The 26494-nt window shown below is 40.0% G+C and overlaps 1 protein-coding gene across 9 annotated transcripts in view; it reads left to right on the top strand.

Annotated features, from left to right (window-relative positions):
• Nucleotides 1-1370: 1370 nt before the first annotated feature.
• The window catches only part of ccdc88ab (coiled-coil domain containing 88Ab), a 38206-nt gene continuing 13082 nt past the window's right edge, over nucleotides 1371-26494 (top strand). For all 9 annotated transcript variants that reach the window (XR_008952882.1, XM_057048455.1, XM_057048463.1 and 6 more), the window contains exons 1-19: nucleotides 1371-2009; nucleotides 2148-2248; nucleotides 7272-7380; nucleotides 14775-14844; nucleotides 17729-17787; nucleotides 18601-18684; nucleotides 18783-18923; nucleotides 19421-19593; nucleotides 21532-21613; nucleotides 22073-22231; nucleotides 22354-22500; nucleotides 22587-22731; nucleotides 23098-23267; nucleotides 24111-24248; nucleotides 24327-24510; nucleotides 24758-24888; nucleotides 24998-25291; nucleotides 25505-25687; nucleotides 26105-26383. Coding sequence is in view for 8 of the 9 variants with exons in the window: in XM_057048455.1 (XP_056904435.1) it covers nucleotides 1947-2009; nucleotides 2148-2248; nucleotides 7272-7380; nucleotides 14775-14844; nucleotides 17729-17787; nucleotides 18601-18684; nucleotides 18783-18923; nucleotides 19421-19593; nucleotides 21532-21613; nucleotides 22073-22231; nucleotides 22354-22500; nucleotides 22587-22731; nucleotides 23098-23267; nucleotides 24111-24248; nucleotides 24327-24510; nucleotides 24758-24888; nucleotides 24998-25291; nucleotides 25505-25687; nucleotides 26105-26383 (2712 nt within the window). In the remaining variant the exon portion in view is untranslated. The remainder of the gene's footprint in view (nucleotides 2010-2147; nucleotides 2249-7271; nucleotides 7381-14774; nucleotides 14845-17728; nucleotides 17788-18600; nucleotides 18685-18782; nucleotides 18924-19420; nucleotides 19594-21531; nucleotides 21614-22072; nucleotides 22232-22353; nucleotides 22501-22586; nucleotides 22732-23097; nucleotides 23268-24110; nucleotides 24249-24326; nucleotides 24511-24757; nucleotides 24889-24997; nucleotides 25292-25504; nucleotides 25688-26104; nucleotides 26384-26494) is intronic.

Genomic DNA, 26494 nt, shown 5'->3' on the forward strand with positions numbered 1-26494 from the left:
TGCAAAATTTAGGTTTGATTTTCATTTAAAAAATAGGTACTTACAGACTTAAATAAAATGGCAGTAAGATATGTAATATAAAACAATAGACAAAGTCCAAAGTATGTTTGTTGCACATTTGATTCTGTCACAATGAAAATAAGGAATATTTGGGCAGTTTTTTTTAAAATTTCCACCTTAAGATGCAAGACATTTTTTGAAAAAAGAAAAGAAAAAGAAAGACACAACAAGCTTTGTTATGATCTCTAATGGCCTTCAGCTCAAACAATGACCGGTGCAACCGTTGTTCTAAATGCAAATAAGGTCTGCAGCTTTTGCATTAGAACTGCTCCTGAAATGCGCTGAGGAAATAGATAATCAATCTGCCCCAGGTCCTGAAGAGGTGACCTGGCCTCTTAGGGTTTTCATTGGTTATCTGTCTATCGACACTCACAGAGGCATTCATCATCGTTCCTGACCTCTGGGATGGAAGAGTGTGGGTCTTTCAGCCCTTGCCTTGATACTGAAATAGATTTGCTACGCACTTATTTGGAATTTTCAGCTGCTTCTATGACTCAGCTTTATTAATCAAGATCTTAGTCCTTTTCGGTCGAAAGAAGGTAGAAGCAGTAACTTTTATCCTTGAAAGAGTCTGCGCTTTACTTTAAGGCACTATTTTTAGCTTTGGATATTTATAAAACTTAACATTTTGGTGAGACAACTTTAAAACTTTTCTCCACATGAACAATTACAATTGCTTTTTTTGTTTTAGTGGATTTAGTGTACATGTCCCTCAAATCCTGCTGAAATATATAAATTCTTTTCTTTATACAGTATGTGACCGACTGGACTGTTGAAAGTCTTTATTCTAATAAGAAAATATGTTCACCCATAATTTCAGTCAGTTGTCTGTATTGTATAAATAAAACATATGTTCATCTCGCCAGCAGGACAAATGTCAAGTTATAATTTTACTGTATCCCTTCAGTATGCTTATGTACATTAACCAGCAGATGTCAGTATTTTACCTTCTGATGTAATGGACTGCATGCTAGGCAGACAAAGGGTCTAAACCAAGATATTATGAAATATATAATCATAATTAAGGTTTATTTTGAATTAGTTACGTCCCCTCATAATACAGTGTGCAGCAGAAGAGATTCTTACAGTTCCATCTCTCTTTTAAACCTTCGTTCGATTCCCCTTAATTGTTTTTTTAAATCAGACCATTATTCTCTGGCAATCAATGAACCGATTCGTTTCAAAGAAGTGGAGAAAGGATTGATGAGGGGCCTATTTTTTCTTTTCCGCACACAGGAGGCGGAGGAAGATGCAGAGAAGAGAGAGAGAGGGGCGGTCCTAAGTGTCCTCCAGTCATCATCGCTGCTCTGCGCTCATTTGAACGGAGGCAGGAGAAGAAGAAGACTAACTGGCTAAAAATGTCCTTTTACCCACTGGAGGGATGACTAACATAGCATCCAGGAATCTGGGGTTTTCATTAGTGGATATTTTTACTTCTTAGACGCGTTGAAGGACTGCCTATATAACGTTCTGTGATCTTTTTTGTGTCACGCTCCCCTTAAAAAAAAGATTAATTTGCTAGCATAAAGCTATACTTCACCTGGTTTCACAGGTCAGCTAACATTAGCGATTCCAAGTGCGGACACAGACCCTTTTTTATTTTTTTAGCATCAAAAATGTAAAATTAGAAAGATTCTCGTCCTTGCCGGGAACCAGCAAGTTCAGACCCTGTCATCTGAAACAGCTGGGTCTTGTCTAGAAGATTGTGGATTAACGGATGTGGATTTTTCCCCCCTACAAGAACACCCGTCTGTCTTTCTGTGGATGTCAGCCAAAATGCGCGAATCGGCTACATGAGTGGAGCTAAAAAAACGCACCTTTCTGTGAAGGATTGCACATTTTTTCCACATCTGCTAAAATAAATTGCCCGCGTGGCTCTGGGAAATATGGAAAACGAGGTTTTCACCCCTTTGCTGGAGCAGTTTATGCTCACGCCTCTGGTCTGCTGGGTAAGCGCCCTAATTACCTATTCAAATGTGTTACAACCTCTTTCGGTGGCCACATCTGCCCGCTAATACTGTCCATTTATTGGGTTTATTAACACCCTTTTGCACCCCCCCCCCCCCCCCCCCCCCATTTATTTTCAGGTTCAGACAGTCGGGCAGCCGACAGTGACGGATGGCACAAAATTATCGGAATATGTTGAGCTGGTGGACGGGATTTACCTGAACGAGATCATGCTTGAGATGTAAGTAATCGGACACAGATTTAGAAATCCTTCAAGCCAATCCATCCTCCACCAGCACCTCAGTGTGACAGGGATTAAATAAATCCACGCAAATGTTATGAAGACTGGAGATGTGTGTGTGTGTATTTGCGCATGTTGCCTTTTGTCTGTTTAACATATATTTTGGAGTAAATGTAGGCTAGGCACAAAGGGACCTTGAATTGAGAGCACTTAATCATCTGACTGTCAGAAATCTTTGCAGACAGCTATTGTTGGGATCCCTTTAAGCAGAGAGTCAACAAGCAGCCTCATAACTTCCAGTCACTGTGTTTTTTCAGTCCCCCTGTACTGTCATCTGCAGCAGACAGGAAGATTCTCCGCCCCTGAAGCTTTTCTGTTTCCTGCTGTGCTGTAGATTAAACTAAAATAGTAGCTTTAAGTGGTGTAAAACTGCAAACGGCAGCAAATCTTGTTGCAGATTACAGAGCGGCACTGATTTGCCATCGTTGTTGGACAGAAAACCACATTTCCCTTAATGTTCTGTTAAAATACGAGAGAATGCCATTCCAGTAAGCTCCCTACATGCAGCATGGTGTATCACAACCATCCTGCTTTTCCTTCTCATAGCGCTGTTTTTTTGTTTTGTTTTTTATATTTTCTGCTTATCTGAAACTCTCCTCTAAACCTTTTACTTTCCCCCTTTGCCAATCCCATTGGAACACATCTTTATTTTACAGAGGATTGCCGTTTGATGCGGTTTTATTGAGACTTCATCGTCCATTGTCTCTTTTGCATCATGAGGTTAAAGGAAGGTTTGTCAGCTCTCTTCAATGTCCTTGACCTTCTCCAGCTCATTTGCATCTCTCTGCCCTTCTGTTGCAACTGCCTCCACCTCCTGTTCTGTGTACACACTGTGGCAGAAATTATTCCAAGCAGCAAACTGTTTGGGAAGGGCATTGCTGGTTCCACTGGAAAAAAGGACCCCTTCTGTGCTCAAAACTGAACAAGTCAGCAGTGTTTTTGAGTTTGCCCCCTGGGGTATTTTAAGTATACTGGACTGGAAGCAGAAAGGAAGTTAGTGAAAGAGGAAATAAAAAATGGAAACATTGGAGGCAATTTGTGCAAAAAAAGCATCAGGATGATACGAAAAAGATAAAGGTAACCCCTCAAACCAGATAGCAAGTTATAGTGGGAGCATTTCTGTAGGACTTGGACTTGTTCTATTACATATTAGCCATTGTAGGACCACAATAAACCATTACCGGATGAGGGATTATCAGTTCAGCGCTTGTGTGTCTGCTCGGTAGGTTTCTGCAGGGCTTCTGTGTCTGCGTGGGAGTACGTCTGTGTTTTTTTTCCCCCCGATCATGTTTTGGACTGAAGCAGCTGTCAGTAGTCGTCTTGCCCAGCCGCCCTCCCACACAGAGGGCCTACAGTACTGGTCAGATGTTCTGAGACTGCTCTTTGTCTGGCCTCTCACCCTTCACCAGGCCTGCGTGGCTCCCTTCAGCTAGCGCACCTGGAATATTGTGTTTGCTAAAATAAATATAACAGCAGTTAGATTACTTCATATTAGAAGTAATTTATTACTAACAGGGTGTAATACATGTAGTCTTCCTGAACTTAAGATATTTAGTCAAGCACTATACGACACTGACAGGGGAAACACGAGCTTTTTTACTGGAGGTGGCAGCTGTCGGGGACTATAAGCCCTGGTTTTGCTGAGTGTATGTCTCTGCAGCGCTCTGGTTGAGATGGCGGACAGGTTGGCAGCAGTTGTCCTTGGGACAGAATGGGGAAAACATGGAGGGATGAAGGGACCCCAGGATTATCCAACGGTTTGCTGACACCCAGATGGCACCACAGTCCCCTCTCCCACCCACTTTTGACTGACATAACCCAGCCAATTAGCTCTCCCCCCTGTGCTGTCAAACCAATTAGTTTCTCTGCTTACCAAGAGAGGGCCAGTTAAATATTTGACAGAGTGGCAATTGTCCATTTGAATTCTCAGTTTTACTGCCAACCCTGGAGACCCATGCTGGCTCATTGGCGGGCAGACCAGTCTTTCCTGTATAGACCACTGGGACCAAGATATTTGATAATAGGAACAGTTTTTAACAGTAAACTTTCTTGCCCTGTGACTCGTGTCTATTATTGAAAGATTAGTTGATGGCCTCTCCTCTTCCAGCTGAAATTAAACAACAAAGCACCCCAAACTGTGGATTCAGAAAAGAATGCTGATAATCCTTTTTAAACCAGTATGTATCTGTTTGCTGGAGCATCTGGACAGATCTGTGCACGCCTTTCACTGTGAATACCTGTCCATGCGTGAGGGAATGTAAATAAAAGGAAGATGACAGTTACCCTACTGGGGTGAGAAACAAACAAGGCCATGAGCTGCTTTTAATGAAGTCATAAAGTGATGAATCTGTAAATATTGATCTATAAATACTGAAATCAGCCTGTTTTCACGCTCTCCTCTTAAAACCAACCATTGACATGTTACAGATCAACCGCATCATTGTCAGACCTACTGCAACTTTAGCTCTTGCTGTTTTCTTGTCTTTAGCTTACTGTCTAAAAGGTTTTTTTATCCTCTTTTCTCTCCACGAGCTGCATCTCCTGCTCTGTGTTTTCTTCCAGCAGCACATTGAAGCCTTTTGTTGGCTTTTCTAAGCCACTAGTTATAGCAGACATAGTTGGGATTCCATTGAACTGGTACAGAAAGGAAACAGGTAGAGGCGCTGCGGGGCTGCCTGATTGACTCCCCTTCACTGCTGTTGCCTGGGTTTTGAGGTTGACACACTTGGGAGTTCAGGACAGAATTCAGTCTAATGTGGCATCTCTAGATTTAATTTTTGTGTCATGTTCCCTGGGTTTGTCTAGCGTGTGGATATCAGGAAGCATGACAGGAAATCACAGCTGTGACCTTGGCAGCGCAAAAGTTTTAGCAAGGCAGAGTTGATGTGACGCACTCAAAATCCCACATCTAAAGACATCCTTAATCCCACGAGGGAACATCTCAGGATTTTAGTCTTCTGAGTCCCACTGACACAGTTTACAGCCTTTTTTTCAATGGCCTCATGCATGTGGACAAATATGTGGCTGTAAATCAGACTTTGGCGTTCTTTTTGCAAAATGACTTTAGCTGCAGTCTCTATGGGTGCACTGACGGTGCAGAGGAATGGGAAGAGGCCCCGCGGAAACACAAAGACAGGAGACAAACGAGGCAATGAAAAGCCAAGACAAGGAAATTGGTTGACAAGAATTGCATACCAATGGCACAGCCATCATTGTCTTGTGCACTGCTGTGGTTCCCATGGGTATAAAATATTATAAAATGCACTCATTTTGAACTTTAAAATGCATAAAAACTGTTTATTTTGTCTGCAGAGTCAGGAATAAATAGATTCAAGTGAAACCATATCTGATCTGAAAAGCTGCACATATTTCCTGGCCTGGAATCACATTTCTTTTCCCTCTGCATGTGTTGATGTCTGTGTGTGAAGCTTCAGCAAGACCCCGCTGTGTTTGCTCATAGACTCCATATCAAGCACGTGGCCAAATGGACTCTGTGTGTGTTTCCTTTGTGTGTGTGCATTTGGAATCCTCTGAGTGTGGACCGTGTGCCTGGCTGCCCACGCTGACTGTAATCTAGCCTGTCATATATAGGTTACCACTACTTCCGAACGTTACCAACCAATCAAAGATGAGAGAAAGCCCATTGGCTCCACGCCCTGCATAAGGCTGCGGTCCCTATCGACAGCTAAGACGGACTGGCTTATTGACTGGCCGTCTGGTCGGCTGGCTTACTAGTTGTCTGCCATGTTGGCTTTTTGCTCGTGTATCTTTAATCCATTTGTCTCTTGAAAGTCTTAGTTTTACTGTCTCAGCAGGAACAAGGAGGCAGTAAGTGGGATATTTAACCCCTGTTGCTGTTCTAAGTCGCTTTATCTGTTGTTAATCCAAGGCGGGCGCTGTCTCGTTATGATGGGGCATAAGGGAACTATCCAAAGAGATGAGAAAGATGATGAGGTGCTGTTAAAAAGCAGGCTCTTGTGGCATTTACTGGTTCTGGTGATGAAGGAAAATGTAATTTTGCAATCATTGCTTGGCTGCTTTTGCAGATGCTCCTTCTTCCTCTCACAAGCTCACTCCTCACCTTCCATGGCAGGATTACAGCCTCCTCTGTGCTCTTTAATTAATGGGTTAAATAGACCCCCACCGTGGATTTCCAAAAGGGTTGGAGCGTGCCGTGGAAGGGGGAGATTAGAGGTCACATGACTGCTCAGTTCCACCACTGTTAAAAGAACTCTGTGTCCGTCTGATTAGCATGATTATGTGTGACTGCTTCTATCAGGGTCGGTGCTATGAAAAGAGACATTTTTACTACAGATGGCAGACAGGCATCCCAGCAAGAATATATACTTGCATCAGCAGATTGCAAATTTAAAATATTATGAGTAAAGTCAGTAATTGACAATATAGACCAGAACAACTCTTTGCAATGTTTAGGTGCATATTTCCGGGTGTATATAGAGGGTAGCTGCAGGGATTATATGTAATTGTGCAAGTATTTACCAGGCTTAATGTAATGTAATGTCCTTGATGTCCACAATTACAAACATGACATCTTTTAAAAATAACAAATTTTCAATCTTTATTGACGTATTTACTAATTCAGACCCAAATGCAACAGTTTTAATCAGTAAGAACTATGACTAAGTATTTGATGCACCAAGAGCATGACCGTCTCACAAGGATGATGACCCAGACTGATTGACCTTTTTATAATCTGTAATTTCATTTTATTCGGTGGTTTAGCAGTATATTACTGCTCAATGCTCAAACATCTGGATCCAGAAACTGGAGAGTGTATTGTGTTTGGAACACCAACATCAGGGGAATGTTTCTGTGTTTGATTACTGTGGTTATTTGCCTGGGCCTGATTCAAATTTGAATTTTCATTATGCTATGTTGAAATACAAAAAAAAATGGTTTTAAAATGGTTTAAAATGTACGGTTTTTCATTTTTTTCTTGCAGAAATCCAAAGGCCACAGTACAGAGGACCAACAAGAAAGTCAACAATGACCCCACATTGCGAATTCAGAACCTCTCCATTCTCATCAGGCAGATTAAATCCTACTATCAGGTAACGTTTCTTTTTGTGCTGCAGTACAGACATCTTAAAGGTTGGTCAGTGTTTTTTGATTTATCAAATGTTGGTGGTTCTTAGTGAGTCTGTTTATGATGGATTGAAATCTGGAAAACAAGCTTAAATCAGCTTTTACGCAACCTAATAAATACGTTCATTTCCATCTGCAGTGTTTCTTATGTGTGCTCTAACACCACTTTAAAAACTTGAATTCGTAAAAGTGTATGTGTGCTGGTTTGTGTTGTGGTATTGGGACTGCAGTCCAGATGTCTCACAGTGGACCCATCGTGCACGCGGTCATGTCAGCACTTATGACATAAGTGTGCTGTGCTCTGTGTGAGCTTCTTGTGAGTTGGAATCAGTCCTTAAAGAAAGAATATATAGTTAATCACTATTTAGCTGCGAGAATAGTGTTGTGACATTTGAAGCAGCAATGTGAGGTTAGCAATACCACGATGGCCACTGCTGGAAGAAAAAACAAACGGCTCCAACGCTTCACATGGGACCCTGACCCATATCCTGAGGGCTCATGCTTGCTTTTCTTGTGCTTCAACATTTTTCCTTCTGCAGGCAGAAATTGGAAAAACTGGATCAAAACATGTGGTTACCTAGATTTTGCTTCATTCTTTGATTGAATAAGCACTGATTGAGCCATGTCAACATATGTTTGTTCCAAACAGGAGATTTAAAAAAATCTTGAAGGTTGACTCAGAAGTCAAGCAAGAAGAGTGACGGATCAGTTCATCCTTTGTTAGGTCTGGTTTAACATGGTTCCTCCCAACATCCCGTTAATCACTTCCTAGTCATCTTATTTAGACAATCAGCCTATTGTGTAGACTCATTAATGGGCCTACAAAAGCTCCTTTGGGGTGTGTCAGTGGCAGAATTATGTGTCTCAGAGTTAACAGCTCAGTCATGGACTGTTGCCGTTAAGTAGTGGTGTTGGATGATGAGATGACGGGAAGGTTTAAGGACATTAACTGGGGGCTTCTGGCTGACCCAGTGACAGGGCATCCTTCCCATTGATCCAGCCTGTATTTGCATTAACAGCAAGTTAAAATCTAATTAGAATATCTTCATAAATATCTGACTTCACTGATCAGACACAAGTTATTCTCAACACGAAAGAAGCTTAAATTTCAGTGTCTCCTGTGTTTTTCATCACATGCCTGTACCCACTCTAATTGTGTGCATAAACTGTAATCTGCAAATGAAATGTGGCATATCAGTATCCGTAAATCTACTCACACACTTGATTGCTTAAAAGTCAACGGGTGTCAGTTTTTCCACGAGCAGCCAGGCGGAAAATCTCTTTAGTCACAATCTCCTTCTGTTGCTTACTTGTTTCAGATTTCAGCACCATATGGACGAAAGTGCCATTCAGGTTATAGTCTAATGGGCTTAACAGGTTTTCAATTTAGTGTGATGCTCAGCAGTTGGGAGAAGGCTTCACTCAGTTCAGTGGTAACTTATTGGAATTCCATTTATCCATCTGTAGCACCCACAGTACTCTTTAAATCTGTATTTCTTTCTGTTTTTGGAAGAAATGGGATTTAGAAGCAGCCTGCCTCTGGAAAAGAATCCGCTCTTGGCCAATTTGTTAAGCTTTTTTGAATTATGGGAGGCAGATGGCTCAGGACCATTTTAATGTATTTACCACTTACAGAGACAACAGCTCCAGCTGTAATCCCGATAGTATTTTTGGGGCGTTTGTGGGCTATGATAGTTGATTTTGTGTTGAAGCTGTGACCCAACTGACAACATTTAAATAATTATGGTTCTCATAATAGACATCATTGAATTGAGCAAAGCTACTTTATCTATTAATGGATCTTTACACTATCGCACTCCACAGTATGTTTTGGAATAAACTCCTTTTAAAGAGTTTTATTCTCTACACATCTTTGAAAGTATGATGAACAGAACAATGTCAGCCTTCAATCTGGATAATATATCAAAGCCATTGTCCCAATTAAAGATATACATACAGCAAAATATGTCATGGAACAGAGAAACATGTTTTCTTTATATTTTAGATTCTTAACCTTCTTTAAATAAAGAGTATTGCTGTTAATACTACTGTTTTGGTTTGAGGTGTAGAGAATGACCTCCATTCATCTGGCCTTGAAGCTCTGGGAAGGATCTAGATTGTTGGGCTTTGATTAAGTTGTCTTTTCCTGTTCTATTGTATCATCAGATAGACCAGACTGAGATGATGGTCACTGCATACTGGACATTTGAAAATCTTCCAAGAACAATTATTGAAGACTTTATTTGTGTATTAAATATGCAGAAAAGATTCAGTATTGTGAGAGAGTTTTAATTGGTCACTAAAAAAAAACCCTCAGTGACGTTAGAAATCATTGTAGCATCACTAGAGTTGGTTTTCTGCCAAGGTCTCTTTGAAGTGTGGGCGACAAATAATTGAGGAATTCACATGAAACCTTGACCTAAAGCCAGCTGACAAAGATGCTCTGTTACTAGACCAGAGCAAAGTTACACTAACACATACTCATCATCACATGCCTGCATGTGCAAATGTTGTACGGAGACAAACAGACCTTATTGTTGTCTGTTCAAGGATCAAATATCTTTCTGTAAAAAAAAAAAAAAAAAAAAAAAAGTAGTTTTTTTTTTTTTTTACCATCAAGTAAAAAATTGACCAGCATTGAAAATGGCTGCATGTTTGTATTTAAACAGTGTATTGTATAGGGTATATACACTCATGTTGTTCCTCTCTGTGTCAGTCATGGTCACATCAGTTTATTAGGGCATGCGCTTGTAGCTACAGGCTAAATCTGTGTTGTTGTGCAGACTCACATTCTGCTCGGAGTCTGGTGATGTAGCAATTAGATACCTAGCTACCCTTTACCCATGAAATCCAGCCCATTTTAAGAGGCTGATATATGCAAGAATATAATTCAGCCGATGGCAGTCCATTTGTGAGTGGTTCAAGAAAACAATCTTTTCTGTGGAAGCTGGTTTCCTGACACTCAGCTTTCCAGTTGCTTTTGGCTCACTCTCACTGATATATATTTGTACCCAGACCTTTCAACTGGTTTTGAGCTTTCATGGCCTTCATCCGTGGTGAGTGGCGCTTCCACTGACACCCTGAACCCTTCATCAGGCTCACACATTACTGATGATTCAAGTGCAAGCTGAGCACTGGCAAACCAAAATAACAGGGTTTGCTTGTGTCTGTGCCTACATTTTTGAAAAGCGCTTCACTTCACTGCACTATTTTACTTTAAAATGAAGTAGATATAAAGAGGAAACTTGGAGAGTTAGTTCTGCTAACAGGGGACTATGTTTTGCTGTTACTGTATTAAGCGGAAGCTTGTGAGGTTATTTTTCATCCCTGTCCTGGCTCAGAGCTAGTGGTTTTTGTCTGCAGCATTAGTCTCGGTGAGATAAAAACAACTCCAACCAATGGATTGAATAAATATATTCAGTTAGAAGCAATATGTGGTTGACACGTGAAAACAAATTGTGAAAATCAATCAAAACAGCTGTCAAGCATCACGCCTATTTAAGAAGTGGATGCTAAAACAAATACTTTGACAAAAGAAATTCAATTATGTCAAAGAGTGTTCAAACAAGAGCTGAAAGAGTACCACGCATGTTATGTTGTGTCAAACAAAGCCCTTTGGGGGGTGGGGTGGATTGGGTTTGCCTCACTAGCCCACCTGCTTGTACCTTGTGAGACGAGCGGCAGAATTGGCTCATCCACTCGTTCACCCTCAGGGTCTCATTGTAAAAAGCACTCTGACTGATAGATAACAGAGGAAAACAAAAGCCATGGACTACTAATGGTCTGTTTTCTCCTCCGCCTCATGTAAGATGTGATCTCTCCATCTGGTCAACAATAGACCCCAACTGTTGTTCTTTTTAGTGGACGCTACTAGACCCAGAGCAAGAGTCAAGGTTTTGCACGTGATTTAATTTGTTCAGGGAAATTGCATGTGCACACAACACTGATTTAATTGATGCCATGCAACTGGTCAATATAAACTCTTCACTATTTAGTTCTTTTTAAAGGAAAAAACATTGTGTCATTGTTAATATATTGTTTGAAATAATATAGAAGAGTAAAAATACCAGATGTGATCTGCACCATTTAAGTGCTGTTTTATAGTTGTTCTTACAGTCTGTTCAAGGAGCTGAAGAAAATAAAGTGTTATTCATGTTGATTCCATGTTGAGGATGCTTTGAGATCAAATGTAGTGCTGTGTGGAAGTAGGCTTCTTTTCGTGAGTGGTGGTAAGAGAGAAGTCCCTGGTGTCATAATGAGGATTTTGTGTTCGTGTGTGTCTTGTAATGTGCACATTGTGTATATGTCAGATTTAAAAGGGAGAAGGATAAACCCATTTCCTCGTTTCTATGGTAACACAGCATCTGCAGAATGGGTGTGAATCGGGCTGCTGGGGTTCAGGCAGTTTTCGCTCGCTCGTGCACGCACGCACACACACACACACACACACAACACATACACACACTCGTACTTACCAGAGTAGCAGAACAATTAATCCCCTGTTGAAGCTGAGCTGGTTGCAGAACCTGTCCTGGGATTGGATGATGCAGAGCTGTCGCAGGGGTGTGTGATGGCTGGTTTTAGATGCAGCCTCCTGTTTAAGAAAATCCCAGTCATCTTCTATGGTTTTTTTTTTCCAATAAATGTACACATATTGTTACCATTAGAACACATATCTTTGTAGGATCCTGTGTATTTGAAGCGCGGGAAGCTCTGTGATTGTACAAAATCAATCAACCAACAGACTTAATTTCAGTTTAATATCTTGTACGTCAAAGAATCGTATGATGACTGCATGCGGCACAAAGCTATACGAGTATGCAATTCAGTAAATTCCATTGATTATCTTCTTCCCACACTCTAAATGTCTCTTTGGGATGGAAGAGGAGATGGTTTAGAGTAACTGTGAATCTTGTTGGAATCAATAATACAGCAACATAGTGTCAGCAAAGGGGGATGGGGGTGAAGAGGAGGAAGAAGAGGAGGCAGATCAGCCATGCGTGCCTGGAGTGAGAAGTGAAGGAATCAAAGCTCCATCTTTCTTTCCCTCCCTTCATTTCCTGCCCCTTCTCTTTTAGCCCCATCCACAGCTCCATTTTTTCCCCTCCAAACACTGTGTCATTATTAGATTTTTTTCCAATGTAAATATCCAGACCACATGTGTAAATTGGATATGATTCTATAAAGACTGCAGCAAGGTGACAGTGTGACTGAGTCAAGGACATTTCTGCAGCCACAGCTTCCTGATTTAGAGCTCTGAGAATGTGCACGTGTCTTGGATTGATCGGTGTGGTTGCCTGACTGGTCTCCCTCCTGTGGCGTCCATCTTTTTTTATTTTTTTTTTTACACAGAGAAGAGCTAAGCCCTCCGTAGCTAATCCAAGAAACGTGTGGTTCGCTAGGGATTTTTTTTTTTACTACTGTGAAAACTATCTATCTTTGAAAATTAAAGATGTATCTAGAATAAAGGTGTATTTGTTGATTATTCAGTGTAAAAAAACAAAAGAAATTTTTTGCTCTGTGTACTCAAAGGCAACATTCGTGCAAAGTATCAAGAGGTCTTCAATGACTCTTGACATGAGAAGAAAGGAAAAGTGTAGAGGTGTTATTATTCAGTATTTTGCACATCACAGAATATTTATTGCTTTGTACACAGTACGGTAAATGAAATGGCAGAAAAATTAAAAATAAAAAGCACATGATTATGTAAAAAAAGAAGAAATAAGTGCCCCCTAGTTTCAGTTTCACCTGCATCACTCTTTTGTCTTCACTAACCCAAAAGTTAATAAATAAGTTATTACATTTGTTTGCATGGTGTTAAAAGGGAACAGACGGCATGAATAAAAAAGGTTCTGCTTGCTCAGCAAACACATGCTGCCATCGGAGGTGACAGGTGGGAGCATGTGCCGATGAAATGGACTGGGACAGGTGGTTTCGCAGATGAGAATATGCTTCTAACCAAGGTAGACGGCCAGCCTGCACTGAGAGGCACAACTTAAAGGGCACGGTTATTAGTGTGAAAGATAAGCTGAGATATTGATTCTCTTTGCCGGTGAATGTAATTGAAGAATGTTTGTCTTGACTGTAGTTGAATTCCCCAGTATCTTCAGGCCATTTTAAATTCTTGCTGAAGAAGCACCTTTACAGACCTGCAAATTCATTTATTGGTCTCACTGGTTCATAACAGATTGTCACCTGTTATTACAATGCTTTTCTGAGGCATTATTACCAGTGACCTGATAACCACCAACAACATAGCCACGGATAACAGAAGAGAAAAACACCTCGCAGAATACCACATAGCAAGTCGCAGCTTGTTTTATTCAATTGTTTGCTCATCTCCTGGACTCTCATATCTGCCCAAACCAGATGTGGGTGATGCACTACATGAGCCCTTTCAAATCTTCTGAAAACGGATATTTTTGTGGATTTGTGCGTCAAATAAAATGGGCAACAAAGGGGTGGTTTAACAACCAGACTGATTTGCAGTGGTTGTAAAGTTTCATTTAAGAGACAAGCAGTTGTCTGTGATTGGGTTTGAATATGCTGGGGAGCGTGTTAATGTGCATTAGCAGTTTATGTACTTGGTCACAATGTTGTTTTTTTCTGTTTCTGAATTATTATGTTATGACTGCTTGCATTTAGGGGTTTATTTTAACCTTTTAGCAGCAACAACTGACGTCAGATTTCCTGTTCTACCTCAGTAGTGAGGTAATGCAATTTAAATGGGCCAGATGGTTATTCCGGGAAGTGGGAGGTTCTCCAAAAACCTTGTTTTATTGTATGCTGTTAATGATGAAAGCAGCACTAGCGCAAACAGGAAAGTTGAACCACGGGTGCAAATGCTGCACTTTTCCATCCAGTAGACAACAGAGCTTCAAGTTACCTGCCCCCTGTGAAAGCCTTTTTGGAAACCCAACTGTTGCTTGAGCAGGTTCTGATTTCACTGAGGAAGTGTTTTGTCCAGCTGAGTAAGACGGTTATAAAGGTTGGACTGCATCATGTTGGTTATGAGATAATACAGCATAATTAGCTCTTGTCATCTACTCTTTTGTAGACTGTTGCAGCACCCCTCATCTGATGATTGACTGTGTACACACATGTACTGTACATGTCAGTCCCTGGATAGATAACAACTCGTGTTTTTATTTAGGTCTTCATGGTTGACATGTGAATAAAGACGGTCATGCTACAAAACCCACATTAACAATAATTCTTACTTGCAGGCCAGCAACTATGAACGGTATTACATACAGTTACACATTAAAACCTGCAGTAATACCTTGTTGGATTCTACCTGTTACTGTATTTCTTTATCTCTATTTCCATAATTCAGTATGTTCATGTTTTTTTGTAACAGGAGACTCTCCAGCAGCTGGTCATGATGCCTTTGCCAAACGTGTTGGTACTGGGACGGAACCCACTGTCTGGTAAGTGCAGATTTAAAAAAAAAAAACAAAAAAACAACAGGTACACACATCTAAAGACAGAATTGTGATTAAGTAACAGGACTTTTATGAGTATGTTACCATCATATACATTTAAAAGCAGTGATAATTTGATTTTGCACCATTAGTTATGCACAAGTAAAAATTTGGTTAAGTTTCCTTGATTTGGTTTTTAAATGTGTTCTGTTATATTTGATCCAAATTCTGTTATCTGATATGTCTGATATTAGTAAGGGGGGAAGTGTTTGATTCATAGAAACAGTTTGACCTCTCCGACCCCTAACGGTCACTTGATATTTTAATGTGACATCACGGTCAACTGGCTGTGAAAATCAGACAAATGCAAAGTTAAATGAGCGGAGATGATGGGATTAAAACGCTCTCTCCTCTGAGACTGTACATTTGATACAATCATAAAGAAGACATCTGCGAAGCATTAGCTTCTCCCGTTAAGGGTTACTAGATTGACTTTCAGGATGAAAAGGGTCCAACTGCTAATGTAATCAATTCTTTGATTTCATTTAAAAAAAAAATTGTTTCCAGGCTTAGTTGTGGATGCTTTTTTTAAAAAGAAAAATTTGAACCTTCTGAGCCTTACAATTTTTACTTTTATTACTTTTATCATGTGGGTTGTGCAGTATGCTGTAAAAAAACACTGAGCTGCTGTATGAGACTCTTCTGGTTTTCTTGGAGTCTTTTTTTCCTCAAGCTTGTTAGATAATCGTCCAGACCAGTGGTGGCTGTGGAGTCTGGCTCTGGTGTTCAGTGGTTGCCAGCTGAAAGTCATTGACCATGTGGCATTTATTATGCCTCCATCAGGGGGGTAGGGGACAACACTGCACCGTGTGTGGGTGTGTGTTCATGCACGTGTATGCATTTTACTCTAGGATGGGGGAGGAGATGTTTCAAAACAGTGAACAGTGGCAATGCACTGTTGACCCCCACCCCACCCCCCATCTGAGCCTAGACATACACACGTGTGTGTAAGTATGTCATAGAGGGAAAGAGAACCAATTTTGTTTAGTTTGTAAATATTCGGCCTGATCTGGGCTCCATATCTCCACTGTTATGGAATGGATGGTGAATTTTGTCATCTGTATCTGTTTAACTGACATCTTGAACTCATTTGCTGTTATTGGATAAATCCAGTGTACAGCACTGATTAAAATCAAATATGGTATTTCACTAAAGCAGAAGACAAGTGTATGTAGGGTTTTATGAAGTTCAGAGAGTTGAGTTCTTATGAAGGTAATGAGTGTATTTCTGTTAGGATAAATAGGACATGCTGCCATTTTACAAGTCTGTACTTAATTAACTTGCAGCACTGGCCCATGTGTTAAAACTGGGTTATGCTCGATGCTAACACACTGACCTGACCTCCTGACAGCCTGCTGTTTGCTGGATCAAGCACAAAAATCTGAATCTGAAATCTGGCAACGCAACACAAGTCATTAAAACTGAATAAGCACAAATACTCATTTTTAGAACTGTAGAAGAGGATGTAACAGTCATTTACACATTAATGCCGCACAATTTTGCTATTATTAACTCTGTACTAATGCATGATGCAAGACCAGGAAGTGTTTTAGTCGCTGTCCTTCCTTCCACTCATTTCCTGTTTCGTGACTAAATCAGGGAAGGAGGAAATGATGTGAAAAGCGGAAGCCGTGATGAGTAAATGCAGAGACTGAGGAGGCCCAGGTGATTTGTAACTATGTTGATGGGAGAAGGATGGCAGGATGTGGAATGGAATAAATTACACTGGCAGAGAGATGGTCACACCTTGAACAGGAGGCTCATTTTCCTACTTTACTGATCTGCATTATTGTTCCTCTTGATTTTTCTGCTTCTATATTCTTCTCTCTTGTTTGTTATGGTTTTGCTGTAGTGTGTTCCCTGTTACGGCTCTCTTCCTTTTATCTTGCACTCATACTGATTCTCCATATTCTTCAGCCTCTCCAGCGCCATAAAATATTTATAAATGTTGGCCCTTTATCTTTCCTCCATTGCTGCAGTAGATTTGCTGATCTTATTTCCTCCTGGATTAGATTACAATCCAAACCCTTAAACCCAGTACTCCTAAAAATAACATTTCAAATATTGGCTAGCAATGATTGACGTTAATTGTAAATGCTTAAAAAATCATTTGCTTCAACTTGCCACCACTTGTTTACCATCCATCATTTAAGGCACAGTTGTAGAAAAGTAAGGAAATACCAATGCATACCGTCATTTCACCAATGAGGATTTATTATCTGATAGCAATATTGATTATGGATCAGTCTTCCTCTTAAAAGATATTTTAGTATGGCATGTGGTCACATGACATCTCTTTTAATCAGTGTTGTATTGACTTGTGTGCCTTTCTATTGATTCAAGAAAAAGAAAAAAAGAGTTGATTGTAGGGCACAACTCTGTGAAATTAATGAATGGATTTTGTCAGTAGACTCTCTGTTTTTACATGTGGTTTCCCAGAGGAAAGATGTTGGCGAGTTGTGTGGATTCCCTTTTCAACAATCAGATCTATTAAACATTTATAAAAGACATTAAAGGGGAAAACACCCAAGAAGCTGACTACTTTGATCTCGCCTGAAAGGGGCTGTAGAACTTCTGTTTCACCAATCCAGAACCCCACAGACGATCAGAGGCCTGTCGAGCAAATCAACAGCTGTTTTTAGGGTTGTGATAGGCAGAAACACATAAGAGGAGGGTAACATGAAAGTCTTTTTCTCTCTCTGCTTTGGGAAACATTTTAGTGGTTTCAATGCACTTCAGTAGGTCACAGTTTAATTAATTTTAGAATGAGAGATAACATTTGGAATTTGCTTCTTTATTATAATGTCTCATGTTGCTGTTTTGTCTTCAGAGCAAGGTCTGGAGGAGATGAAGAGACTGCTTCTGCTATTGCTAGGCTGTGCTGTCCAGGTAAGAGTACAGTTACTGTAATTCCACATTGCACCCTTTTACATACGTAAATTGTATAATGTAGATGTCATTAAGAATCAAACAAATTTCAAAAAAGATTTGACAGACAAAATAAATAGAAATCACAGTTTATAATGTTTGTAATAGATACAGAGAGAACTTCTAACTGTTTTTGGTGTGCTAAGATCACCTGAGGTGATTTCAGTTACCTGTCACTATTATCATTGGCTGGTGAATATAATCCTCGATGTTTTACTCTATAATGTCACCACAGCAATGATGAGCTGCATGCACTACAGACAAGTCTTGGTTTTAGTTTTGCTGCTGCAGACATAAGAAAATCTACCTCTATACCTCTCTACCTCTCATAGAGGGCTCGTCTCTTCAGCACATTTAAAATAACCTTTTAGAGATTGGAAGTTTCATAGTTTCTCTTAGCATTACTATTATTCCAGTTTACTACAATTCTTTTTGCTGTCATTTTGATCTTGCTTTATAAAGTTCAAGGATTTAGATTTAGATGTTGCAGAATGCTGCATAATGAAGTAGATATTCAATGACTCGTTGCATTTCAGAGCGTTGACAGACTGAGGAAAACTGCTGTCATCAGTAATGTCATGGTTTCATTTCTTCTGCAGCCAGCAAGACTGAGACATTTGTCTGATGCAGATAAGAAACATTTGACTGCTAAATACAATCCCTGACCTCTCTGTCAGAGTAACCTCTGCCTTGTGTCCCCCGTTAAGCTTCCATTTGAACGATCTAGCCCGTGAACATGGCAATAATGATCATTTTAACCCTCTTTGTTTACAGTGCGAGAAGAAAGAAGAGTATATCGAGCGTATCCAGACACTAGACTTTGACACGAAAGCTGCAATAGCATCTCACATCCAAGAGGTATTTAAACTCCAAAGTAAAGCAAGCCCTCTCTAGAGAGACTTGGTATATTTATCCCTGTGCATAGCTGAGCCCTGAAGGAGGATCTTTGATTTTAGGTGACTCATAATCAAGAGAATGTAGTGGACCTGCAGTGGTTTGAAAGTGGAGAAGTGCCTCCGGAGGACCTTGACAGCCTGTCTAGAAACCTTGCTTTCCATCTTAAACATCTGGTAGATGAGAGGGATGCACAGCTAGAGGTAAAAACATGTAAAGTAAGTGTTTATGTAGATTTATATAGCCTTTATTTTTGACTGAGGTAAAATTTCTCTTATCTCAAAGATAGACTGTGTTGAGTTAAGTTGTAAAACTTTCTTTTTTGTTGCCTTAAAATGGCCGCTTCATGAAGGAAGGAATGAAACTTTTAACGGTTTCATGCATTGAGGGTGTTCACTGGTGTTTGTACATCATTAAATTTCCTATCCAAAGGGGTTCTGCTTCCCATGAGTGTGTGTTTGAGAGAGAGACTTGTTTTAATAGCCCCCAGATTATCACTGTGTTGTTCAGCCGCTCTCAATTAAAACCCCATTTCCTGTAACGGGCACTTCACAAAAATAGCCTGCATGGGACTGTGGGCAGAGATGGAGCCCTAATACTTGTCTTGTGGTTAAATGTTTTCTTCCTGGACTAAACTTGGTCTCTTAATGTTGTAATGGCAAAGGTAGTTAGATCTGATTGCCATTTCCCCCCCATTTAGACTATAGTGGAGTTGACCCAGGAAAGGGACTGTGTCCAGCTGTCTCCACTGGCTACCTTTCCAACCCAGTCCCCTGGTGACTCCCCCAGTATGAGGAGAACTGAAAGCCGACAGCACCTCTCTGTGGAGTTGGCAGATGCCAAGGCAAAACTCCGACGCTTTCGACAAGAGCTGTAAGTGCTGTTATTTTACTGGAATTGCGAAACGGTGTCACCATCAGACTTGAACAGCTGTATATACAGCCATTGTTTTCTGAGCCACTTCCTGTTTTTGCTTCTCTACAGAATTGAGAACTTGTAAGTTATCAATTACCTAAGTTATCATTGGTTCTTTAAATGAGACATAAAATCCCTTTGAAAGCACTACATTTTATCATCAGCATGAATAAAAATAATTCATGACTATAATAAAAATGACCAATACCTTTAAGGTAGTTTGGCTAAACATGAATTAATGGACATGAACATTGATTGAATAAATTATTTTTAAAAATGTATCCAAATTCTTTCTGTGCATGCTGTAGTGCTGGGTTCATTGTTTAAGTTTTGGGAATAATTATTTATTTAGTCATAATGATAAAATTCCATGAAATAATAGATTTTCCAGCACCAGAAAGTCTAGTTGCATCAGCATGTGGCAGTGTTTGCGGGTCCTTTTGATCTTTAAGCTACAAGGACGCCCCCTTTTTAATGATGGATCTTTTTTATGACTACATCACGAAACCACAGTGTCAGGACTAAACCTTGGCCTGTGACCTTGGTTGGGGCGTTTTAACTTCTGTCCATGAATAATAGAACTTCCTTTGTAAAGCTGTAAAGATTTAATGGTTCCCATCACCATGAAAGAAGTTGCATCTGTAATAGGAAGTACATAAAGGCAGCAATATCACATCACATTTAGTGCACTGCATGCTGGCAGCATGATATTAATGTTACATAATGCTTTCCTGTCATTTCATTATTTAATATTTTGTAAGAATGTGAAGATGTTTTTATCAGCTCATAGTTTGACTGATTTAGACAAAGCTAGGTCATAATTGTCCAGTCACTTATTTCAAGTACTATATAAGTATTGAGAAGGGCTTTGCCAAAACTCTTTAATTAGTTTAAGTTGTGATAACATTACGATGAAATAACCTCAGTGATGGTGAATTCTGTCAGTGTTGTAATGTGAAATAGTCCAGACATGGGTTCAGGACTGAAATGTGCAGCACTAATTGTGGTCTGTTATTCAGAAGAGACATGCATGTCTTTTATTCTTCCTTGACCTACATGGACTTTTTCTTCTGTAAAGTAGGACAACACAAATCGGTATTTCAGCCGTTTTCTTGGTGTGATGTATTTGAAAGAAGAATGCTGTCATGTGTGCAGAGAATAGAAAAAAGTGCTTCATATCAATGTGCTGATGTTTACTGCTCTAGTCACATGGCTAAAGTTTCTTATCTAATGCAGAACAGGAATGTGTTTGCATGTTTTCATGTGTTTGTTATGGAAAATGGGCCAAACGAGAGATGTGTCAATGTTACCAATGTTTTGGTTTTTTTTGTCTAGCAGTTTTAGCTGTGAAGGGAAGTTAAAGAATGGTAGATCATCAAATGTTTAGTAAAACTTAGAGAAACTCATGCTTGTAGTTATTTCCCTGCGCATTCTTCCTGTATGGCAACTGACTCGATAAACTGAAGATTACTTGGCCTTGGTGTTGAACAGAGGAAAATAAATGTCTGTTTTTGTGCGTATCTCTTCCAAAACTATAGTAAGTGGGAATCTCATTTGAAGTAGTTTCTCAAGAAAAAAGGAACATGGTTACAGGATACAAACATTTTGGTTGTTTTGACCCCCCGCCCTTTAAACTGTTTTCTTATGACCAAAATGCAGTATTTATATCTCAACTCAGGAAAAGTATTATTGCCTGACCACTATAGTTCCAACACAATGGAGACAACAGACTGTTTTTTACTGAGATTTATTTGTCTTGACCTGTGTTGAGATCGACATGAAATTTGAGTTTGTAACCTCCCAGATTGGGATAAGATTTCTTCAGATGTGTACCAAAAGTATTTCTACCCCATTTATTTTATATTTATGTTCATTTTCCCCTTTGTCTTTCTTCAGAGAGGAAAAGAGTGAGCAACTTTTGGACACCAGACAGGAACTTGAGAACATAGAAATGGAGTTCAGAAAGCTTCAACAAGAGGTAATACCAAGTCAAAGGGAGTCCTGCACACTAACTGTACATCCACAAAAAAGCATTTTAATCATATCATCTTCTTTCAAGTGCTGCTCCTTCTCGAATCTTACTACTGTGTTGCTGCAGTGCTGCCAGGCTTTAATCAGCTTGCTAGTGACTTAACTCTTTAGGGGCTATTTGAGCTATCTTTAGACTTTAGCCTCACATGGCTTCTGATTTGGATGGACCGTAAATAGCATGGGCAAAATATGGGACATCTAGGTTGAGTTTTATATAAATGGATCTTGTTTAGTAATATTTGGTAATGGTAGTTTTTATCCATATTAATCAGTCTGCTTTACATTTCATTCTTCAGACAGGCATTAGGGTAATTTAAGTAACTGAAAACCTATTCTTGATTTACAATGAAATATTTGTTTACCTTGTTAATGAAATAAAATGAAATGAAAAAAATGTTTCCTGTAGAGTTACCAGTTGCTGTCAGATGCTCGGTCTGCTCGGGCCTACCGTGATGAGCTGGATGCTCTCCGTGAGAAAGCCATTCGTGTCGACAAATTGGAGAGCGAGTTGAGCCGATTTAGGGAGAAACTACATGACATTGAATTTTACAAGGCCAGAGTCGAGGTACATGCATGTGCATGCAGAATACATTTGGTTTGATTTAATGCTATTTTTCTACACTACTGAATACATTTTTGTTTGGGTGTCATGTAACATGTCATGTTTGCTACTATGGTGATCTGAAGGAACTGAAAGAAGATAATCAGGTCCTGCTGGAAACTAAGACGATGTTGGAGGAACAGCTGGATGCTTGCCGTACCCGCTCCGACAAACTGCACCTCTTGGAAAAAGAAAATCTGCAGCTTAAATCAAAGATGCATGACCTGGAGACGGTTAGTTAATGGACCTGTGGACTTAAGCAGAAAGAAAGATCAGTTGTGTGGTCCGAATGTGTATCTCATCTCTCTGCATTGTTTAGGAGCGAGACATGGACCGCAAACGCGTGGAAGAGTTATTGGAGGAGAACCTTGTGTTAGAGATGGCCCAGAAACAGAGTATGGATGAATCCCTGCACCTGGGCTGGGAGCTGGAGCAACTATCCAAGACGCCTGAACTGGCTGAAGGTAAGAGGCCAATCACTCTTTAGAATCTTTGAAATCTAGATGCAATAATGCAGAAGAAAAGCATGATTACAATGTCCCCTGAGTTAATCTGGTAACTGACCATACTTTGGTCATTGGCTCTTGTCATTGACCTAATCTTTTAGGCTTGACTGCTTTTGTCAGCCAATTCCAGCCATTCTTTCCACTTGGATAAGAACTGTAATTAATATTTACTGGCTTTCAGTGGATAATCTGTTTGTTTGGATTATAAAAGCTCTTAAGAGGTTTAACTAGCCAGTGATCAGGATAAAGACTTAGCATGTGTCAGGGTTAATTTGTAAAATTGTACACGGAAAACCATATTAATGTTTTATTGCTGTTTCGCAGCTCCTCAGAAGTCCTTGGGAGAAGAAGTAAATGATTTAACATCAAGTCGCCTTTTAAAGCTGGAGAAAGACAACCAGGCTTTGCTGAAGACAGTGGAAGAACTCAGAGGAGGAGCCAGTCAGGACACGGTGACAAAGTTGGCCAAAGAAAACCAGAGACTTAACCAAAAGGTAAATTATGACTGTGTAGTTGATGAGGATAGGTTAGTTTACAGTTTGTTTTTGTTTTTAAATTAATCTGTTTATAGACCTGCTCAAGGTTTCTTCCTGTTAAAGGGGAGTTTTTCCTTGCCACTGTTGCTTGTTGGGGGTCAGGCCCTGGGATTCTGGAAAGCACCTAGAAACAATTTGATTGTAACAGATGCTATATAAATAAAGACTGATTTGATTTGATAATGTATATACTCCTTCATTGATTACTCTTTTTAAACAGAACAAGAATTGCTGAAATCCTTTTTTTTGCCCTTTATTTAGCTGCCTCACACTCTCCTATCCTGTAACTTTACAACAAGTAACAACCAAATTATAAGAAAGTATTCAAAGGGGTGGACAGGAGGGTGAAAGCAGTGCTGTAAATCCAGAGGGGTCTGCATTCCTTTTTTCTTTTTCACTATTTGAAGCTTGAGTGCCCTTTGCTGCAAAATGCCTCAGCTAGTTTCAGACAGCACTGCTGAGTTGCCTCATAGAAAAACAGGAATTGTGTTTCTCTGTCACAAAAGGAAAACCAGAGGGAAAAAAATTGCATTTGTAGTAAAGATGTGATTGCAAAAGACATTATAATGCATAAAACCTGAGCAAAGCTCTTTCTATGAGAGAAGATTTTCTGCACATTTTGTGTCTGTATATTTATCATAGAATTGTGTCTTAGGTTTCTCATGAAATAAGGAAACTAGTTTCTTTGTAACCAGGATTAATTGGTTGAACATTGAGTTCAGTTAGTGACTGAGAGTGTCAAGACAAGACTGTAAAAACAACAATAACTGCCATAAAATGTGTTAACATGGTCATTTACAGTTGGAGATGTTGGAACATGAATTGGCATCAGAGAAACAGTCGTTTCGAACTACAGAGTCACTGAGTACTGACCTGATGAAGGAGAAGGCTTTACTAGAAAAAACTCTGGAAACACTCAGAGAAAACTCTGAGAGACAGGTAACCCCACACCCACAGACCCTCCATGAATCAGAAGCTTATGGTAAATGGTCATGACCTTGTTGCATTCGTCTCCAGCTGAAGGGTTTAGAGCAGGAGAACAAGCACCTGGGCCAAACGGTGTCATCCTTGCGCCAGCGGTGCCAAGTTGGTGCTGAAGCTCGACTCAAAGATGTGGAGAAAGAGAATCGGGTCCTCCACGAGTCAATTTGTGAAACAACAGGCAAACTGAATAAAATGGAATTTGAAATTAAACAATTACGTAAGTGAGATCTTTTTACAAAGATACTTTTTAGTAATACTAATGATTTCAATTCTAGCAATTATTTACTAAAATATTCTGATCATACAAGAATGATAATTTAATCATGTTTAAACATTTATGCTTTCTGCTTAGATTCTGCATGACTTTTGTAAAGCATCAGTACATTTGCAAATTTTAATTCCTGCAGTCTACTAAAGGAACCCATTGTTTTGAGTCTCTCATGATCTTTGTCCTTTATATGAAGGTAAAGATCTAGAAGTGATGAAGGAAAAGGGCGAGAGGGCTGAGGAGTTGGAGATTCTCATGCAGAAGCTAGAAAGGGACAATGAGAGCCTTCAGAAGAAGATAACCAGCCTGGGAATCACCTGTGAAAAGGTGTGTATCATTTAGCTGGTTCTTTAATCTACATTATTAAAGTGTTACTCTGTGAAAGACCACCAGAAGATTGTATTTGAGTTGCTGAATTAGTTACTTGTGTATGCAGGTCTCTTCTTTGGAGAAGGAGAACAGCGAGTTGGAAGCAGAGAGTCGTCGTCTGAAAAAGAAGCTTGACGGGCTAAAGAACATAGCCTTCCAGCTGGAGGCTCTTGAAAAAGAAAACTCTCAGTTGGAGCAGGAGAACCTTCAACTTCGGCGCTCAGCTGAGAGTCTCCGGGCTGCAGGAGCTAAGGCGGCTCAGCTGGAAGCAGAAAACCAGGAGCTGGAAAGTGAAAAGTTGCAGTTAAAACGCACCCTGGAACTGCTGAAAGCCTCCTCAAAGAAGACTGAGAGATTAGAGGTTAGACTTCATATGGGCAGAAGATTGACATGCAAAGGTGCAGCAGTAAGCTGTCTTTGAGAAGTAAATTACCTGCATATTTAACACCAGATTGGCCATCATACTATTAATGTTTTGCCAAGGAAATTCACGTAAGATGTAACGGTAACATTATTTACAGACATAGCTAGTTTCCTCATAATGTTAAGGACTCATCATGCTTTCGTCTTTCAGGTGAGTTATCAGGGTCTAGATACAGAAAACCAGCGACTTCAAAAAGCATTAGAGAACAGCAGTAAGAAGATCCAGCAGCTGGAGGCAGAGCTACAAGAGGTGGAGAGTGAGAATCAGATGCTCCAACACAACCTGGAGGAACTGAAGATTTCTAGTAAACGCCTGGAACAGCTGGAGCAGGAGGTAGGCGCAGACAGAAAGTCGGTCTCTTCTGGAATAGAAAAAAATCCATCAACACATGGCAGAGAGCTGTTGGTAGATTTGTGTCACAACTTCAGCTGCTTATTTTGACTGATTCTGCCTGGCAGAATGAGGCCAGGCGGACTGGCCTGAAATCAGAAGCGGAGGGAGACTAAAGTGTGTGTAGTGTGGCAGCTCTACAGTAACACTTGGAGCCTTATTTTGAATTTTTTTTTTAATTATATTTGCTCAACAAACAAACATGCAGTTATGAAACATGGTATATTTCAGAAGAAACCCAAAATTTATAACTAAAGTTTTTCATCAGTGCACTGCATTTTTGTCTTAACATCTGTTACATATCTATTTACAATTTAATGCGAAATATAATTAATCTTCCCTTCATTACATCCTTCCCAGAACAAGACTCTGGAACTCGAAAGCTCTGCTCTCGAAAAAGATAAGAAGCTGCTGGAGAAGGAGAACAAACGACTGAGGCAGCAGGCTGAAATCCGCGACTCTAAACTAGATGACAATAACCAGCGGATCTCTGCCCTGGAGAAAGAGAACCGGACAATGGGCAAGGAGATGATTTTCTTCAGAGACTCCTGCACAAGAGTCAAAGACTTGGAAAAAGAAAACAAGGAACTGGTCAAACAGGCCACCATTGATAAGAAGACCCTCATTGCTCTCAGAGAGGTCAGATTAACTCTTGTGGTGTCTAAGAGTTGCATAAGACGACTGAGGACACTAATTTTAATGCTGCTTTGTTATTATACAAAGTAAAATCTCTTTGTTGAGGATTTTCTT

The sequence above is a fragment of the Takifugu flavidus genome, chromosome 11 (assembly GCF_003711565.1).
Source record: "Takifugu flavidus isolate HTHZ2018 chromosome 11, ASM371156v2, whole genome shotgun sequence".
Taxonomy (NCBI): Eukaryota; Metazoa; Chordata; class Actinopteri; order Tetraodontiformes; family Tetraodontidae; genus Takifugu; species Takifugu flavidus.